Here is a 22,042-nt window from a genome sequence, read left to right as displayed (position 1 = left end):
TTTAGCATTTCTTAATAGATTAAGCTACTTGAACATGCATGATATTGTCTGCTGTCTTGGGTTAAAAATTGAAACTTTAAGAACGATCTAAAATGTCTGTTATGTGTTTCTTACTAGTAATTGTGTTTAACAGCTGCAGTAGGGCACATGTAGCAATCTTATTACCTGGTAGGACTGTGATCTTTGTTCAATTTCAAGTCATATTCATGAACATTTGTAGGACTTCGAAATTGGCTGTTGTTGGAATTGAACCGCCTTACTTAACATTATTGAGATATTGAGATAATTAAGCCAAGTAGTAGTGATGTCTACACACATTTACATGTACGCTTTTAATCTAGATATAGTTCTGGGATGAAATGTACCTTTCCCACAACTGTCATATTTTTTTCTCTTCTAAATTATGATTTATTGGTTGTCACAAGGGCTTCCTGGGAGGGTAATTCTCAATTTAACCAACTAAGCATTAAATGCGTGTTATGTTTATCCTGAGAATAATAAAAATGTATGTGTATTTTTAATGCTGATCTATACTTAAACTGAAGGTGGGGCCTCCGTGGCTCAGTTGGTTAGCGCGCTAGCACAGCGTAATGACCCAGGAGTCTCTCACCAATGCGGTCGCTGTGAGTTTAAGTCCAGCTCATGCTGGCTTCCTCTCCGGCCGTAAGTGGGAAGGTCCGTCAGCAACCTGCGGATGGTCGTGGGTTTCCCCCTGGGCTGTGCCCAGTTTCCACCCACCATAATGCTGGCCGCCGTCGTATAAGTGAAATATTCTTGAGTACGGCGTAAAACACCAATCAAATAAATAAATAAATTAAACTGAAGGTATTTTGAGTGAAAAAAATGTGAGATCTAGTAGGTGTATAGAATACATGACCCATCAAATTTCCTCCATGATTATTCTGCACATTTGATACAATTCTAAGAGGTTTTTAGGTGTATATAATTTGTCCACCTATCCACACTTCAGGTGTAACTTATCCATCCATCAACACTTTAGGTATAATTTATCTACCCAATCACACTTTATGTGTAATTTATCCACCCATCCACACTTCAGGTGTAACTTATCCACCCATCAACACTTTAGTTGTAATTTATCGTGCAATCCACTCTTCAGATGTAATTTATCCACCCATGCACACTTCAGGTGTAACTTATCCACCCATCAACACTTCAGTTGTAATTTATACACCCATCCATTGTTTAAGTGTAATTTATCCACCCATCATCCACCCGTCCACACTTCAGGTGTAACTTATCCACCCATCAACACTTTAGGTATAATTTATCCACCCATCCACACTTAAGGTGTAATTTATCCACCCATCCCCACTTTAGGCATAATGCAATGAATTATAATAACATGTTGCAAACATGGGAAAATGTTGAAGAATTCCAGTATATCCATGTATGTAGATACATCTATAAGAACATGTACATATTTTCTGCATGTACATGTACATATACATTTGATGCACCACCATCGCAGAACGGAAAAATTCCCAAGTACAGAGTTCAGAGGCAATCAAATATACATGGTATGTGTGCACAAATATGCAGTCGTTGATTTTTGTACATGTATAACTAAGTATTTAGCCCATAATCATGATCGATATCCAGGCATGTTACATCTGTTTAGCCATCTGTTTAGCCCATCTGATGAACCATTATCACATAATGGCATTTTTAATGTATATACACATGTCTGATTGCACTAATGGCCTCCTGCTGTTTTATCCGGATTGCCCATCAATAAAACTCTCCAGTTAATGGGTTACATCCTGTGAAGTTTAAGACATTTTTTTTGGGGATGTGGGAGAAAGCGCCAATGGGTCAGTGATATTTATTTGCTAGCCTATCGAATAATGAAGACGACTACATATGTGTTTACAGTAAGCATGTTTTATTGTATGTTACCTAAAAATTCACCCAAAAAGGCAATTTGTAACAGCAAAAAGATAATTGTCAGATATTACTTTTGCTGCTGAAACTTCTATCTTTCCAGCAGGATGCTATCCTTATTTTTCAAGCAAACCTCAAAACACCTTTCTAAAATCCAGTGAAATTCTCAGAATTTAGCAAAATGAGTAAGTTATAGTCAATGACGAAATTTTAGGTTAAATGCCGTATTTGTCAAGCTGTATTACACAGATGCATTGATTACGGCTGTATTTATAGTTTATGTAATTTGATCATTGGACATGTTGTTGCACGCAAACGAACCACGTCAAGCATGTAGGAGCTCTAGAGTGTTGGTGATGGATGCTGTAGCAGCTACTGGAGTGGCGCTTAATACTGCATATGCTTTTGTCTACTTCTCTTCTTATCAGCACTGACTGAGTGGTTGTTCACACACTACATATATAAGCTACACAAATCCTGTGCCATCCCACAAAAAACACCCCCATAAAACCCGTGTTTGGTTTAGGATAAAAATCACAGATGGCAAGTAAACATCATTTGTGCCTTGCTGTAAAAACACAGATTGTCCCTCAATTACTGTAACCTTTAAGCAGTGGCCAGAAACTCCTGTTTTTTTTTACGACCCTGTTTGTGTCCCTGCCAAAATTATCGTAAATGTTTATCAGTAAATTCCCTGAGGATGAGGTGATTGACAAGCAGGATAATAAACGATCTAAATAAAGACCTTGCGATGTTTGTTGCCTCTCTTGACGGAACTACACTCAAAAAAGTTCATCTGTTAATTTTAACAAAAAGTAGTTTGTTGTCTGAGTGATAATAAAATATGTTGTGTAACATAACGCAATATTCTGTCACATTCAACGTAATATCCCATTAGTCTTATACAATCTTTGTGTTGAATTAATAGAATATGTGTGTTATATTTAACAGAAGCAATCTCTTGCTGTAGCAGAACACATTCTAGCATCACTCAGACAACACTGATTGTTAAATTTAACAGATTAAGTTTGTGAATGTAGAGAGTAGGTTTGTTTAATAAGGCATTGTAAAATGCAGATGAAAGTTTCTTGATATTAATCCTGAGTATCATTAGGAATACCCTGTGTATTACATGATTATATATATATATATATATATATATATATATATACATGCAGTGGACCATACTTTCAAAATTAATTTTGGATTAATTTAAAGAATTGCGTGCATACATCATAGTATTTCTCAGTAGATTAGTTGAAAATTAGTTGATGTATTACAAGATTTCAGTAATGATTCAGAAGATATGTCCGTTATTTGTGGATCATACATGTACATGCATATTAAACTTTTATTTTTAATTACTATACTTAATTGCGATACATGCATACAACAAATGTAGGCCTATATGTTATGAAATTTAAAGTGGAATATATATATATGTACATGCACATGTAGGGAAATTTGAACTAGTGTTTAATTATGATAATTAGACTGTATAACTTGCAACTTATAATATATTAACAGTGCACATATCTCCTGTCTTAAGTTTCAGTTTTTTTGTTCCAGTCAAAACTATGATATATTCTGATTTTGAACGACATAATTCTATTTTACAATTCCTTTGTTCAGTGTTTCTTGCCATCAAAATCAAGTTTCTTTTTTCCCAGATTTATGCACATTCACATCCGTGTGTTCACCGATGCAACTATAACTGCAGGGATGTTTCACAGCTTTGTCGTATGTTTTAGTAAGTAATTAGAATCACAAGTGTTTGTTCAGTGAGTCAGTTATTTACTTATAAGTACTCTTTTACATCTTAAGACCGCATCTCTTTGTTTTTCTTTGACAGATTACATGCAAGGTGCAGACTGCGGGAACAGGAAGCACTTAGCGGGTGCAGTTGTCTACTCACATGTGCGCTCGGACAAGCAGCACGAACATTATACTCATGGCATCGAGTGTCAGCTAACATTCCAAACGGAAAACACGGGCTGGCGTCTCATGCTCCGTGTCCTTGACATTGATATACCCGACATGAGTCGCCGGGGCATCTGCAATGACGCGCTCTACGTTTATGATGATGAGACAATATTTACACGTGCAATGGTGAGGATGAATTGTCTATCCTTGTTTTCTTTAGTTGACATATCCAGATAACTTTGAGCTTGCAAAGTAACGGGATACCACAGCTTCACTTTATCTTCACGGCTGGATTAGAATAGTTATATCTATGCATAGAAACGGCTTGGTTTTTTTAGATGCAAATAAATGTTATCATATATCATCATACCTTCCAAACAAACCTCAAATTACCTGTCTAAAATCAGTAGAATTCTGAGAATCGTGGAAAATTGGGCTTCTCGATAATGGACGAAATTTAACATCATTTATGTCATACATGATATCGCGTGTGCAGCTAGCACACTTCTGCTCAACAATTGGCTAGCTGTATGAAGCTCTACAGGTAGGTGTGCAAGTTAGAGATTGATATGTGGGAATTTAGGTTATTTTCTGGTTACTCAACTGATGGCTGTCCCAGTGGGTTGACCAGGTGATACCCAGCTGGGCATATGGAGAGCTGTAAATCGCTCGAATTACTCTATGCAATACAGACGTGTTAGCATTTGTTTTCTTTCTTGAATTCATCTTCTTAGCGGGTGGGCCAATAATGAGTCATTCAGTGAGGAATCTGTCATACATGGTGTAAACATGGTACATTGTCATGTGAACATTAACCATTGGTCTGTCAGCTATGAGTCGGTTAATGATTATCCCCTCACATATATGTACATGTACGTTCTGTTAGACTGCCCTGGCAGGAGAAGGGTTAATTACAAGTTGCTGCATATTTTTTTTTTTTTTAATTTTTTCCAGCAAATATTCTCATGGCTGTGGTTTGCGGCAATGCTGGTTCTTTCATTAGTCTCGTAAATATGTTCCGTCAGTGGGTGGTATAAAAGAACAGTGGAAATAAATAAATAAATAAGCAAACAAATCAGTGGGTAAATATGTTCTGTCAGTGGGCGGTATAAAGAACAATCAAAATAAATAAATAAATAAGCAAACAAATCAGTGGGTAAATATGTTCTGTCAGTGGGTGGTATAAAAGAACAGTGGAAATAAATAAATAAATAAGCAAACAAATCAGTGGGTAAATATGTTCTGCCAGTGGGTGGTATAAAGAACAATCAAAATAAATAAATAAATAAATAAGCAAACAAATCAGTGGGTATAAAAGAACAATCGAAATAAATAAATAAGCAAACAAATCAGTGGGTATAATATGTTATGTCAGTGGGTGGTATAAAAGAACAATCGAAATAAATAAATAAATAAGCAAACAAATCAGTGGGTATAATATTTTCTGTCAGTGGGTGGTATAAAGAACAATAAAAATAAATAAAGAAATAAATAAGCAAACAAATCAGTGGGTATAATATGTTATGTCTGTGGGTGGTATAAAAGAACAATCGAAATAAATAAATAAGCAAACAAATCAGTGGGTATAATTGGCTGCTTTTCACTAACCACTGTAATCTTGCCAGGATATGGCTGACATATTGCCCTTTTGGTGTTAAGTCATAATCATTCATTCATTCATTCAGTCATTCATTCTTCCTTTGACAATAATGCTGCCCGTCGCGAAATAGTCTTGAGTACAGTGTAAAACTCCAATCAAATTGATAAATAAATTAGTACTTAATCACAGAATTTCAATGTTAATTGTTTTGAGGTGTAGTTCACACTAGATATGTGCATAATGTAAGGTTCAGAGCTTCTATATGAAGAACTTTATTCAGAAAGTAGAATTGCCACTTAGAGAGGTTTTCTGTGCTGGAGGTAAAACGAGTCTAGGAGTGCTTTACCCAATCAGTATAGAATCAGATCACTTATAGGGTAAATCTGTTTTGGAGATCAAAGGGATGTGGCGAAATGAAGGTGTCTGAACAGGAGGTTATTCCTCTATGACAGTGGTAAGGAAAATGGAATGAGATCAATGAAAATCGGCCAGAGATTGAGTTGGCCAATTTCTGCAGAAGGTGGAAACATTTCTCTGTTGCCTGGAGAAAACTTGGCCGCGTAAGGCTTTCCTGTTTGCTGCATCTGATCAAAGGTGTTTTCTGAAATGGGAAATTATCGACAGCTGATGTGATTGGCTTGATATTGGAAATATAATAGGATTCAAACTTTTCTGCTCTGGTTGTTAAATATTTTAGCTTGCAGTTGCTAAACAAAAATGTAATTGAATGTACAGCTCTTAGATGTTCATGAGGAATACTGTAATTATTTTGCTATTTCACACACGTTGATGTTACTACCGTAGCGATTATTCAGGGCACGAATGTTGTATTAGAATCAGTACCTGAATAATTTAGATAATACATGAATAATCAAGGCAATCTGCATAGAATCCACTGTTGAATAATCCTGGTTTTGCATTACTTATTCACGTAGTACATACTGTGCATCAGTAAACACAGGGAGAGTCAAACAAATGATTACGTTGACAAAAAAACCCTGTGAATTCTCAAGTTGAATTCTGCTTATATGCAGTTAGAGTAGCAATTTTGAGTTTGCACAAAGGTAACATTTACATGTATTTTGTGACCAGGACGTGTTGAGTTTTTTTCATTTTTTTAATAAACATCTCTAGAGTTACCAGACGGCCTGTATGCTGAATCCATTGATTGGTGTGGTGTTACGAATGTTCAGCTTTTCAGACTAAGCCCACAGTCGTGTTTCGTTTAGCGCTCTGAGTTGCTGTGCTTTGAGGGGTACTGCGGGTGCGCTATGGTTGGAGTCATGCTCCTATCGAGACTGCTTTAGTCTGACAGGCAGGGTTATATTTGCCCCTCGTGTGTACTCTCCCTGACCTTGGGGTCAAAGGTCAGCCCCGCATTGAACTATTGTACAAAGCGAGGTATGTTTTCCGTGCTCACTGCCGCTCGTCACAACACTGTACCCCGCACGCTTTTCAAAGGTGTAAACTAAATAGGTAGGCGGCACCATGGAGCTTTCTGTGTGTTTGCTACCTGTGTTAGAACATGTTTGCTCCCATGCTGAACAATTATAAAGTAAACATGGGTTCCTGTAGCAGGAGGTTTGTCCTGTAGCTGGTCTGCGGCTGCATGGCTGCTTAGGGACAGGTGGAAAACCACGCAGTTTTGTAGCCTGATTCACGTCACCTTGACAAAGCGTTCGCTGGTATAGGGACACAAAGGAAACAACCAGGTGACTTCTCATTGGCTGTTTGATTGAGTTTTTCTGCCTACCTTTAATCAGTTGTCTCCTGAAATATTGATTTGTTGATTAATATTTTGAGATACTGAAGGCATGGTTAATTTTTCATCCATTTTGTGCATGTGGATTCACCAACCCCTCAAGGTGTAAGTCAGATCTACTCCTCATGCGACTACTCCCTTGTCTGACTTGATGACTGGCCACTTTACTGACTTGCTGCTCACTTAACTGACTTGCCACACCCTTGATTGACTTGCTGCTAACTTGGGTCACTTACAACTCCCTTTACTGAGTTGCTACTCCTTTACTGAGTTGGTGCTCACTTTAATTACCTGCCACTCCCTTGACTGCATGGTTTAATGCTCTCTTGACTGCACCTTATTGCCCACTTAACTGACTTGTCACTCACTTCACTGTATTGCTGCTCCCTTCACTGACTTGATGCTCACTTGAATGACTTACTCACTTGATGCTTACTAGATCTGAAGAAACCTCAGAGATTTCCTTACATCTACATGACTTGAGCATCTATGTTCGCTAAGCTTGAGTTAGTTCTTTATTGCAGTGATGACATTAACCGTTCATGTTAAAAAAAAAAATAATAGACTCAGCGTGTTTAGAATTTAGGAAGCCCTCTTATTTGTTGCCTGTACAATAACATGAACCATTAATGGTATTTAAAATGCCATACAAGTTGCGTGTAACAGTTGCTTCATACAGAGTAACCTTGCATCAACCAGAAACCATCTGTGGTTGAAAGGTCTGCTTGATGGTCATTGTCTGTCTGGTATATGTACACTAAAACCTATCTAGTCCTCATTCGGCAGTGTGTATTTTGCACAGAATATTTAAGGGGCCTGCTTACAGCTGTCACTTACAACTTTGCAGAGGGGCAGGTGAAATGGAGATCTTGGCATTGATTATAAAAAGCTCTCGTCTTCCCTCTTGAACCTTCACTTGCCCGTGCAGACTACGCTACACAGCTGTCATCCATCCCTTTGCCTCACACAGATAAGCTCATATTGCCGATGATGTAGATGTCAGATGGGTTTTTTCTCTGGTACAGTGTTAAGTGGAAGGGATCAGCTCGCTTATTCTATCTGTAGCACCTAGAGAAGACAGACGTTCTGTGTTAAGCAAACACTACAAGCATGCTCATTCAACAGAGTTTTGGGGGTACCGTGTATATATATATATACTCAAGACAGCTTCACACAGTGATATCAGGCTTTAGCCTAAAACTGTAATCCAACTTAAATTCTCAAATATGTGTATCAAGTCAATAAAATTTTGACCGCTGGTTCCATGGTTTGAACGTCCACTGAGCCTGAGATATTTTGTTTCGTAAAGCAGTTTAAAATTTTGGACCTTAGCTGGCAAAATGTCTTTGTTAAACAGGCTCCAGGTGCCATTTTCAGGAAGTCAGCCTTGAAAATTTCAAACGCTATTCAAGCCCCTTTGTACCTGTACTTTCTGATTGCGGGAGAATTTGTGAACTACCCTGCTTCATTTAAAATTTGGGGACACCTGATCTGCTCAAATAAGCCAGTATATATGTAATTCTAGCAGGAATATTGAGTTTCTTTTTTCTCACAAGGATAGACCATCTAATGAACAACATACTCACATCTTCACTTTTCCAAAAGACTGGTAAAGAAATGTAATATTTTACTTTCAACACTACTAACAACTGTCCCAAATTTAGCAGATGCATCTTCTGGCCTGTAAACACCATAATGAATGATTGGCATAAATCTGTAATGATTTGAGATTCCTTGATAACTAAACAAAAGATATCCAAAGATCTTCCAAAGAAAACGACTGCAAATTCATAGTAGCTGCCTAACAATAGGAAAGGGCCCTTTTTTTGCATGGTCAATCTTCTTTAACCCTCAACGAACATATTTTTAATTAAGGCCTAAAGGATTGTCAATCTATGACTTATGCTAGCATAGTATCTTTTATACACTTTTAAACATGTGCTTATCAGGCAGTGTTTAGTTTTGCTCTTATGTGCATTGGAAAAAGAAATATCACAGGTGTAACCAATTTTGTTTATTACTTTAATACATGAACATGGACAATTATTTCAGTCAGGAGATATTTGGAAATATAGTGTCTGTAAATATGGCATTTCTGTGGTATTAGCAGACAACATGGCGGTGTTCATAGTAAGTTCTTGTAAATGTCTTGCTATTAAAGTTGTCCATTTACATTGGGATTGGATTGAAATTTATTTATTCACAAATAAACATTGTGCTTGATATAAGCCTTATTAAAAAAAATTAGGTGTGCAATTAAATAAATTCAAAGATTTTTTTGTGTTTTGATTAAACCAGTCAAACAGTTCACATGTTCCTTATTTGCATTCATAATCAGTGGTATATGTATGTGTTGTTTTAGAAACAAGTAATTTGACAAACTTGATGCCGAAGAAGTTTCATTGCAACATTGTGGCAGGTGGACTTATGTTGGGACTTGTTATATTTGGGGGATCTTCTACGTGGCTATTTTAAGCTTAGCTAGGACACGTGGAAAGACAATCAAATCTGTTTTTCACTTTTGCTAAGCCACAACGTCTTCTGTGTTAAGATTACCAGTGTGGAATCCTGGTTAAAAACCTCTGCATTTGACAGGTTTTATTTCCAAATATTGGCCCGAAGAAATATTGCAAACCGTGCGCATTAGATTGCTTCCTGCCGTTAGAATAAGCTCAGCAATTTCTGCTGGGAAATGAGATGTTCCAAGAAGAAGAAGTTTAATGGCCACCTGCTGCTGATGGGTTTATTGGATGCTGTCCTGTTTGGGAGAATGCATCTTCTGGCCTGCAAACAGCAGAATATAGCCGTAATAAAGAATAATATGAACTGACACAGTAATAGAAAATGGGACCCACGGTTTCTATTAATACCCTGCTGCAGACTGACCCCAAACAGTCTCTAGGGTGCTTTTACCAGGAGGATAAAATGGCCAAAGTGGACATAAACTGGACATTCAGTGACCGGTTCTGATACGGTAATACCCCAAACTGTCTCCTGACAAGTGGTTGGCGGGGGTGAAGAGGAGTCCATAATGGTGAAATCATACAGTCCTATATTGACAGGATATCGGATGCCTATAGTACATTTCATTTGGCCGTGTGCAAATGTGTACTTTGTGGACTGGCTAGAATAGGCTGCTCGTCTGGATACCCATAACTCCTCCCCCCCCCCTCCCTTTCTTAACCCCCTACTCCCCATCTCATACACCCAGCACTAAAATGCTCTCCCTCCACTCCTCTCACCCTCCCATATTTCTCTGTTGACATTTCTTCAGGTGAAATAAGGCGTTTATCTCTGACCAAGACCTAGAATGTTATTAAAGCAAAGAAACTAATATAGATAAATAGGTTCATTAAAATTCGAAGCAATTTTAATATCATTTCTGATTAAACATATACTTGACACGTTGTTGCTTTGGTGAAACAGGTTTGTGAAAATTTCCTTGGCATACAATTTACATATATCTTCAAAAATGATTTTATATGCTGACTAATGCAGTTTTAAGAAACCCAAACACTGACATCTTACCTAGAGTTGCTGTGTTAATTTGTTGTTTTTTTTCTCTCAAGGAGCTCATGTATTGTCCAACATATTTTTTTCTTTTGCCTTTCAGTTTTTATGTCTGTGTGTTCATCAATAATGGCGGACCAACTTCTGGTTTGGTGTTGTCCAGCTGTCTTTAGCTCCATAAATCTTTTTGACATTACCATGTACTGTAATTGTGAAACCAATTTACTTAAAGTTGTGAAAATGGTAGACTTTTTGTCTCTATACCACTGTGATGGAATCTCACTGACAACCAGCATCAAGATGGCATTGTCTGGTAAATTTACTCTGTGATGTATACTGCCTATCTTGAGTTCATGAAACCCATGTTACATATGTAGTGTGCATGTAAATGTTACAATCTTGTGATCAGTTGATATCAGCTGACATTAGGAGAGATCTCCTACATTATTATTATTACATTGTTTATTGTTATTACACCGTAAAACTGTTAATTCTCAACACATTGGGAGAGCCTCATTGTGATCTTAACTGGCTCACCCTGTACACCTATGTTCACATAGCACTGTACACTAAATGTATTCTGGAGCATGTAGGGTTAATGACAGGTGGCTTGTATCCCCTACACATGATGCCATGCTCCCACATGAACATGGAGTCTGCAAAGAATCTGGTTTTCATCACTTCATTTTTTCGTTTTTGTTTTTTGCCAGGAGTTCTAGGTTAGAATGTTAACGAGAATGAAACAAAAAATCATAGCGATATTATATGATACATTTTGTAGAAGAAAATACTACAATGTTTACAAAATATGGAAAAACTCTTAAAAAAAAAACAAACTGAAGTTCCATCAATTGTTATATCCTTCATAGAGAATTAATTTAACCCTTACAGGTTTTTACCACAAGTAGTTATGTTAAACTGGATAACTCAAAAGCTTTACTGCATGGACAAATGTCTTTGTGGGTGTGAGTGTTGTAGGTATAATAGAATTTTAAAGCTGGTTTGGATGAAAGTTTCTATTATTTTCGGATATCCACTACTAGATATTTATTTATACAACCAAAAAGTATCTACACATGAGAAAATATGTTATACTGTTTGGCCATGAAACTTTCAGAGATATATTAGCCCAGAATATCTTGAGAGTATATGTTTATTGGATTTTTGGGGGGAAAAAATAAAAAAGGCAGAAATACATACATTAAAAGACTCTATTGACTGCAATAGAATAATTAAAATAACTACATATCTACATAGGCTTTTGAAAAAGACATTTATTTTAGGATTCAAACAATGAAAGGTAAATTTTTAACAGATTTCTTCATATTTTGGTCTATTTGATGTTTAGAAAAGTTCTTTTGAATGCCATTAAGAGACGTTGTATGGAACTTTCACTTTTGACAATGTGGGTTACCAAGTGCAAGTAATTGTCAGTGAGATGGCGCTTTGCCTTCGTCACAGAAGAGTTCAGTCGAGGGAAATAACCCCACTTGTGTGTGATAATGGTGTATGTCCTGCATACTGAAGCAGATTGTTAGTGAAAGGTTTCCCCGCTAATGACACATGGAGACAATCTGATGACCATCATTTGACTATCTGGAGACTTGTACGTTTTCTCAGTCCTCTCCCCCAGCAGGATTATATTGATTCGCCGGCACTGTTTTACCGGCACACTGGTCAGTTTCACATCGGTCACTGTCGCTCAAACAGTCTTAATCTGCCATTAGACGGGACCAGAGTAAATGTTAACGCCGGTCAGTTAGTGGCCGAACATACACTTAGGCCACGGCAGAGGGAGATAGATGCAGCCCAGGTATAAATCCTGATTGATTACAATTAGCGTACATGTGCATGTTTTGTTAGATGGATGGCCAGCTAATTTTGGCCAGTACATGATATAGACTTGACTAAGCTAGTTACATGCTGCAAAGGCCGTTCGACAAGGCTTTAAGCATGTGGCTAGCAACATGTAGCAAATAGAGAACCTCATGGACTCCCAGCCTACAGCACTGATTTATTGCACACGCCTGTTAGAGCCTGTAATATGGTGAAAAATAAATCAACGAGCGACGAAATGAAGATCCTAAGAGGTCACATTGAAATCTTGGGGACTAGCGTCACAATTTAGGAGACTCCATTAGATTACAGTGACCTTGCACAAATTGCGAGTCTGCAGGGAGCAGGGGAAAAAATAATAACAATGTTGAGGTGCAAAGTGGATGTGTTTTCTGGGAAAATGTTTATTCAGATGATTGACACCTGATAGCCATCAGTATGATTCATGTCTGATACTAACACCATGGGAGATGGCCTAAAGATGGAACGCTCTGGGGACTTTAGCAAATTATTTGAGGAACATAAATTTTTCAAGGCAAGACATTTCTGTTGGTGATGAAATATGGAAGGTAATTACCGGGTAATAAGTTGTCATCAAATTTATACCATATTTCTCACCAAACTCCATAAAATATTCGGGTACGTTTCATATTACTCCAAAGAAACACGATGTCATCGTTTGGTATGGGGCTTAGGGCGAATAATAAAGGGGTGTTTGTCATTGCTAGTGGGAAGTAGTGCATTGTAGTTTTAGCAAAGTTTACTTTCATAAGAGAGTGCATGGTGTTTGATTTATTTATTTATTTGATTGGTGTTTTACACCGTACTCAAGAATATTTCACTTATACGACAGCGGCCAGCATTATGGTGGGTGGAAACCGGGCACAGCCCGGGGGAAACCCACGACCATCCGCAGGTTGCCGGCAGACCTTCCCACGTACGACCGGAGAGCAAGCCAGTCCATGAGCTGGACTTGAACTCACAGCGACCGCATTGGTGAGATACTCCTGGGTCATTACGCTGCTCTAGTGCGCTAACCAACTGAGCTGCGGAGGCCCCACATGGTATTTGAAGATTTCTGAATCAATTTAAAGGAAATATAGCATTGGCTACTTCACTGTGATGCCTTTAAAACCCAGTTCATGTGCTATAAACTTTGCAGTCTTCTTAGTTCCCTTGTGGTGCGAGTATTATCTCTGATCGGGTATAGGATATCATGTCTGGTGTCTTTGGCATGGTGATCCAGTGAGGCAGCACCATCAGTTATTATTAGAAGCCTTGCTACAATGAGAAGCTGCTGTGAGGAAATAGTTATGAAAACTACTTCAAGCACTTAATGTACAGATATTATCCATTATCATCTGTGAGCAGGATCAACTCAGTAATTATTAAGTTAAAGATTTGTAAATATGTTTCCAGCATAACTTTTTCCACTAGTCCACTAGTACTCCATACACGTAGCTCCCTTCTTGTGGTGCCCTGGATGGGTTGACTTAGTACGTACAGTTGTATACGAGCAAGAGGGAACGGCCCACTAGAAGGTTCCAGAAGCGGAACCCCAAGGGAAGTAACTGTTGCATATGTATGGCGACAGAGTGATGGATGGTCTGATGTCAGGGAAGTTCAGAATTAATCGTTGTTATTCGGTTTTTGCTGATCTCTCTTTGCTCATTGTCGTAGAATTGATATGGACTAGGGCATAGTGTTGTTATTAAAAAGGCAACAATGTGTCCAGGAGCAACACGCTCTGTGGGTTCAGATGTCACCCTCATTTCATTGCACTTTGATCTTATTATACCACTAGTTTTTGCGTAATTCATAATAAATTTAATAACGTGAAAGGGTCCATCGGCTTCTGTTTTACTGGCGCCCTAATTAATTGTAGGAAAGAGTCTGCAATTACAATATGAACATTACCCGTCATTTTTTTTTTTTGCTGCCTAAATCTTGCCAAATTAAATGTGGTTTTTCTTGTCGGAGGGAAGTGAGTTGAGATTGATAATCGCAGATGTGGACTTTGTTGTCAGTCAAACGGGAAATGTCCGTATAGTGATTCATCAAATATTTCAGGCATATATTTTTTGGTACAGATAATTGCCAGGGATTGATTTGGAATAGAAAAAATGGTGAACTGGTTTAAGCAGCTGCCAAAAACTCAGTAAGAAAATGGAAGTCGAATGTAATGAACAATTTTTCTTAACAATACTTCAGTAACTTACACTTCATACCTGTACATTCTTTGTTACAACACATAGGTGATTCAATATAGTGTGCTCACACATCAGTATATTTACTTTTATAAGCGTTTTAATAAAGAAAATCTTCAGGTTTTATACCTTATTTCATCACGATTGGTTGTGTCATTTTCAATGGAAACTGGCCTCGATGGATCAGTTGGTAGAGCGTCTGCTTCTGGGGCGCTAGATCCATGGTCAATGCTGGGTTGGGTCACACCTAAGACCTTTAAAGAGGAAGTTGTAGCCTCCTCGCTTGGCGTTCAGCATTAATAGGAAGTGCTGTGACTGGCTAACCTGTATTAGTGTATAGGCTCGGGTAGGGTGGCTTGCTTGCCTTTGGTAAGTCGTCTCAGTGACACAGCACTAGATAAAAGAGCGGTGGAAATCCATCCTGCAACAAGGAGACACATTACATACACTCTGAGGATACCTTCTTGGTCATAAGACTGAAAAATGGTTAAGTACAACGTTAGACCCCAAGCACTCACTCACTGACTTTCAGTGGAAACTATGCTAAGAGGGGTTGCATTTTCCATCATCTCCCTGACAGAACAATAGCCATATTGGAGTCATGTTGGCATGGGCTGGTATAGCCACAGTACTCCAATATGGCTGCCAGAAGGAGGCCATGCAACCCCTCTGTTATACTGATGTTGCTTACTATTAAAACATCAAGTATTATAACGTGCCCGTTTCTATAGTATATATGTCACAGGCTATCAGTGACTAACAAACATGATAAAATATACACCACTTATAACATGGCAGGCAGATTTGTCCTTGAGCAACAGATTTGCCCTTGACCAACAAATTTGTAATGCAGGGTGAAGGGAAGGTAATTATAAGTGCATTTACTCTGTAAGTGGCAACAAGTATGTAATTATAAGTGCATTTACTCTGTAAGTGGCAACGTGGAATCGTCCCGCCACAAGAATATACAGTATATGTACACATACCTAATGACTATGTGTTGTCATTTGACTGAAAAATGGCAAAGTGTGTGTATAACAAGAAAAAAAAAGCAGGCCTACATACATGTCTCTACATTTATACTCAAATCAATCCCAAGCTGGCTCACATGAAATTAAGACATGGATCCTGTAGCTTGTTGCCTTTGTCTCTAGGCCAAGGACTGGACAATGCCTGCCCTGGTGTTACAGTAGGCATGTTTGCATATTCTCATCAACTCATACTTTGAACGTGGTTGTTGGAGGGGTTGCGGAGTCACATGCGACTAAAACCTTAAAACGCTAATTGTCTTTCAAGGGCATGATACAAGTGACATTGATGTACAAGATCTTCTTCTTTAATATGAAGTCCTACACAAAGTTTGCTGGAGATGACTTTGGCTGTCAAATAACACACACTTTGAGCACACTCAGTCTGGTGATGAAACTTTGTGACATGTTAGACAGTTTGACACTTGCATGTATTTGGGTTGGTGGTTTGTCCCAAAGCACTCCAGCTCTTTCCACATACATTCTGAAAGTTCTGTTGAGTTTAGAAAGGTTCTTTGAGGTTTGCTTGGAACATGTGATGGTAATCTGCTGGAAAATTGTCAGTGAATTTTCCAGCCCCCAAAAGTGAAGTTTGAGGGCAAAATTTTAAGTCATTTGGGGTAAATAAACAATCTGCTGATGTTGCACCTTAAGGAAAGACCGCATTATGGAGGAATATTGTCTGATAATTTAAACTTTGTAAATGTTTGAAAAATTTTCTTAAAATCCTGTGAACAATTTATGCAATTTGAACAATAAACGTTGGTGTATAAGGCAATAAGTTCAGTTTTCTTTATAATATCTGAAAATGTTAATCCAAAATTGGTCAACTGAAAGTGTGTCCAAGTTAAAAAAGCTCTATTTGTCCCTGAGTACAGTGTTAAACCCCATTCAAAGAAATAAACTCTCGTGTGTTTGTATGCGTTTCAGAAAGAAGCAGGTGGTAATGGTGGGTTGTGTGGGAACAATCTGCCTCCAGCTATTAACTCCACAGGGGAATACCTCACAGTTCATTTTAGGTAAGTCACATTTACTGACCAGGATGTTGTGCGATTCTGTTACAGTGTCTTCACATGTGATGCATCAGTCTCAGCTTATACACCAGTTGAAATACAGAATCCGAATATTTATTTATTTGACTGGTGTTTTACGCTGTACTCAAGAATATTTCACTTATGCGACGGCTGCCAGCATTATGGTGGCTGGAAACCAGACAGTGACCGGGGGAAACCCACAACCATCTACAGGTTGCTGCAGACCTTCCAGAAACCGAATACAAAGAATTAATAGTGAGATAGAAAACAATTTATCTGGGGCCAATTTCACAAATACATTTTTGATTTAAGTCAGAATTTGAAATCTGATGTTAAAGTTTATGTTTAGGCTTTACAAGTGAAGATGTTGTCCACTTTATCAATGTTATCTTAAGATAAACCTATCGAAACTCGTCACTTCAAGTAACAAAAACTAAGCATCATAAAAGAGTTTTTAAAGCTTGACTTACATCGAAAATGGGTTTGCGGAGTCTGTTCCCAGCACAGTGGGCTCATCATAAGTGGTGAGTAGAGAAATCGAGAGATGAACACTCCAAAGAAGTTTAATGGTGTTCTTACTGTTGAGATTTACCTCCTTGGTCTTTTGTACATGTAGGATTGGTTTTTCAGCAACCATAAACAAGACAGCTGTTTATTGTGTAAACAAGTAATTTCCAAGTACAGCTTGAAACTTGTTTGAAATAATTGTGGTAATAAGCAAATAAGTTTATACCACATATGATATGTGTATAGGTGTAGCTCTATAAATACTACATGTTTGCTCCTACCTCCACACAATTAAAAATTAGCAGATTATGTGAAAAACCAAACCCCTATTTGTTAAACTGTAGGGATTTATTAAAGCTGTTTTTGATCAGAATTTGTTTTATAACATTTTTCAAATGTTTTCATCACAAAAATGTGTTTCTGGAATTAATCAAAACACAACCTTTAGACAGAGGGTCTTAAGAGTTGCTGATCGGCCCCTAGGGGGTAATTTGGTGGGCTCAGGGACCTGTCAGAGGCAGACTCCTTAGTGATGTGAGTACTACTCACCCAGGCAGATCAACCCACACCAGTCCTGGTACATGTACTACTTGGAAGTCACCAGCTGCCTAAGGGCAGATAAGACTGGTTTCTAATACAGTGATAATTTATTTCACTCAATGAGATGTTATAGTCCAGTTACTTGGGAGGCTGAAGGGGTGATGGGGGTGGGGGGGAGGAAGGTAGGGTAGGAAGGGTGCTTTTCTCTTGTCAGTGGCAGATGCATGTATTAATACTACCTTCTAGCCCGACGGTTAACCTTTAGTAATTGTATAGTAATCTTGTTACTAAAAAAGGCAATTGGATGAAATAAATGTGAAAGAAAAAAAAACAAGCTAAGCTGCTTGTCAATAGACATTTAAGAGGAAAATACAACATGGGTAGAGGTCTAGATTAAGATGGACTGTGAGTTTGCCTGCTGCGGTGCTTTGATGAATGGAAGACAAGTTGCTGTTGACAGTCAGCAGTTGGCGATTCCTGACCCTACATCACCCTCAACTATAGCCAGTCTATATAATTTACGATTGGCAATAAAAGCTGTACCTCTTTATCACTGTTGAACACAAGTTGGAAGGTTAAGTATTTGCAGGGCTATTTAAGCCAATTTCTCTTTCCTTTTCTTCAGGCTTGACTGATGTATGATTATACTCTTCTCTTTCATGGACAATAGGCCTGTCCAGAACATCAGGTTGAGGTTTTTGTTTTGTTTTTCTGGGTTTTTTTTTTTTTTTTTTTTTTTGCCTGGCTTGTTAGGAACCTCTTCTGACAGATAGTATTTGTCAGCTCCAAAGTAAACATGGCTTACCACATGCTGGGTCCTGCCCAATAAAACTGTCCAGAGCCATGATTTACTGACCCCCTCTGCCTTCTTACTGCCATCTAATTGCTGTGTTAGCCAATGATTACTTTACCACCTCTCTGACAGCTTGGCCACACAAATTAGGGTCTGTCAAGTGATGTTGTATATATATTTCCACTTGGAAAGTGTAAAAATACCAATCTAGCTTCAATTCCCCCTGAATTACAATTTACATAGTATCATTCATAATTGTGACCATGCATTGTGTTCACCGTTCTTGTTGTTGTTGTTGTTTTTTTTTTAAATAAAAACTGCTATGGGATAAAACTGAGTAAAACAGCAGAGATATGCCCGAGTGTTTGGGTGGTTTTATACACTGTGAACTCGGTTTTCTATCGCCATAAAGCTAATACATTTAAACATCAATTGACTACTTCTGGACTGCATAATGCCATTTATATTTGGAAGTGGGGGAGTGAGTTCAAGTCCAGCTTATGCTGGCTTCCTGTCCGGCCTGTATGTGGGAAGGTCTGGCAGTAATCTGCGAATGGTCGTTGGTTTCCTCCTACATAAAGCTGGCGCCGTTGTGTAAGTGAAATATTCTTGAGTACGGAGTAAAACACCAATCAAATGAAATCAAATGGAAGTGGGAGAGGGGTGAATAATTAACATCTGAGACAGAAATTTGTTATTTTGTGAAAAAGTTCTTTGCAGTTTTTACTAAGATGAGTGACTGGTGGTAATAAATATGTGCGGCTAGACGTTACAGCAGATCACCATTTTAGGATAGAGGCGAATTAACAGCAGTGGCAGTTAAATGACAGGATGTACTGGGGAAAGCATTAGATTATTACTTCCGTTCAAGGCCAGTAAACATCTGGGAATAATTGGCCTTCTTACTGCTCAGGGACAGGGACAATAGTATACCCCAGCCCCAATGTAACTGTGGAAAGCAATTATCTGCAGGGAGAAAACAATTGTCAGAGGTTCCCCTGGGGAGTCTGGGTGCAAGCTTTCCCCAGGAGGGCCCAGGATTAGTGCTGCCACCATGATCATGACACTTGTAGAGAGCAATGGGAAGATTTTCATCATATGGATTTAGCGGTAATTGTTTGCAGATTGGCCATAGTATGTTATGCGTTTGTTTGATGGCCCTTATAAGTTTAAGGGCCCATTTTTAACGCTGACAGTCCACATATATACATACTCGCATGTAGGAAGGGTTTAGTGATTTTTCTGCATTTATGTAACTTTTTACAGACCAGAAATACATGTTTTGAATAAGTTTATTGCTTACTTGATCCTGAAAGTCATGTTGATCTTAGTAAGGTATTTTGAGGTTTGTTTTGAAAGTTAGCATGATAATCATAGAGGGGAAAATATTAGTTTTATCCCCAGAAGGAATATATTGTGACATTTATTTGCCTTTAAAATGATTTTTTTTTTGTTGGTGGCGGGGGGGGGGGGGGGCAATTTTGGATGATTTACCACATTTGTCTTTAAAAATGCACTGTGTTGGGCAAAATTTAGGTTTTTTATGGTATTAGATTTTAGCAGCTCAAAAAACACATCTTCACTTTGTGGGTTGCAACTTCATTCTTCTGTATATAATCAGTCTACGTGCATGTGCATCAGTAATCTTGGGACAGCAATTAAATTACTGGGGGTTGTAACATTCAGGTTAAGCCTTTCATGTCAGAAGATTCATGGACGTATTAATGTGCACATGAACAGCAATTAGCAGTTGAAATTTGTATAAAAATCATTTTGTTCTGCATGAATTGGTATATAATGGCCATAAAATGAAAGTTAAGCCTGTACGTGCATGTGTAAATGGAAGAAGCAATCAACTTTATGTGTTCGTAGACATGCATATTTAATTACATTTCAGCCCTCGTTTTCACACTTAAAATATTTGATGTTAATGTTTTAAGTTCTTCTCGATGCAACAAATCATTTAAATTTGCATAACTCCTCGGTGACTTTATCAAATTTTTGGAATAATTCCACAACAAAGACGTTCCTGATTGTTTAAATGAAACCAGCGGAAATCACAAAATGAACAGCCAGCAGGACAATGAAAACTAGGCAGATAAAGGGTTTCAGGAAGGATTGAGGCAATTTCTGGGCCATTTTGAAAAATTACATCAGGTCAAACTGCGCTGTGACACGGATTTAACCAGCACCTGTGTTTGATTAAAGCTCACTTCATGGCTAACTCTGCGGTGAGGTGTTTTGCCAACAAGCCAAAGGGACGTAATTAATCCAAACTTAGGCGGCCATCATTCGACTTTGAAGATTCTGCAATTGCCGCTCTGCAGATTTCATTGAAATCAAGAGGATTTTGGCCTGAGGCAAAAATTTGGTAAATTTTTTTTTCCCTCACTTTTTTCAATTTCCCATCTTGGCGGCTGCTATTTGCAAAATACATTACACGCTGGTTTTGTGTCGTACGGTCTTGTGAGGATCCTAACATTTAAACTTTGCCCCGCAGTGTAATATCTTGATGAGCAGTCCTAATTGGCTATCACAGCTGGCTGTTCATTTGTCCTGAATCGCATCTGCCTTTGTTTGTCCCCATCAGCCACTTCCCCCCTACCCCCCCACATTCTCACCCTTCGGCTGATATAAATCCTTCTTTAAGCCTTGGTGCCAGGGCAAAATGTCGTATTTAAAAGGAACCCGTCATAAATTTGAGATTTCTAAAAAAGTAATTCACATTATTATTTACAGTTGCCCCCTGCTCCCATTGCTTGTGATCCATTGATAAAATAAGCGATTAACAACAGTCATATGGCCATTTACAAGGTCACTATGACAGTATGGTGTACATATCTGTATACACATAGCACGTGGGAGAGGTCTACAGTATCTTGACAAAAGTTGGTGGTTTACACTGGGCATTGCGGATTTCCTGCACCCATAGTAAACAAATAAGCAAAAAAATTAAGAATAAGGCATTATGATTAAATTAATAAATCAATCATTTCTCTTCACAGCCCTCTTTAACTGAACTATTTTATGCTGATTGAAATGTGTTTGAATGATTATCAACCTTAGGGTGATAAGAGTCACAGAGTAGCCACTTCAGCATTCTAGCATTTTGAGACATTCTAGGCCAGTGACATTGAATATATTGCGATTAACATCACTGTGTACTTTTTGCCCAATTCTCCTTAAGCCATAGTGCTAGGAAGTATGCAATTTTGCTAATTTGCTACTGTTTAAAAAAAAGCAACACATTTTTACAACCCATACCTTAAATGAAAGAGTTATACAAGCTGTGTGGAATTCTATTTTTTTTTTTTAGATTTTTTGTAAGAGTTTGTGCAAGAGAGAAAAACAGTTTTAAACATTTTCATTTTCTACAAAATGTGCCGATTCGAAAGTG

The 22,042-nt window shown here is 38.1% G+C and overlaps 1 protein-coding gene across 1 annotated transcript in view; it reads left to right on the top strand.

Moving 5' to 3' along the window:
- LOC135465987 (abnormal cell migration protein 13-like) overlaps nt 1-22,042 on the top strand; it is an 81,521-nt gene that overhangs the window by 4,198 nt on the left and 55,281 nt on the right. The window contains exon 2 of the mRNA XM_064743369.1: nt 3,758-4,014. Coding sequence (XP_064599439.1) covers nt 3,758-4,014 — 257 coding nt within the window. The remainder of the gene's footprint in view (nt 1-3,757; nt 4,015-22,042) is intronic.

Source organism: Liolophura sinensis, chromosome 5 (genome assembly GCF_032854445.1).
Source record: "Liolophura sinensis isolate JHLJ2023 chromosome 5, CUHK_Ljap_v2, whole genome shotgun sequence".
In the NCBI taxonomy this organism is placed as follows: Eukaryota; Metazoa; Mollusca; class Polyplacophora; order Chitonida; family Chitonidae; genus Liolophura; species Liolophura sinensis.
The sequence above is the reverse complement of the archived record's forward strand: the minus strand, read 5'-3'. Positions and strand labels throughout refer to the sequence as shown.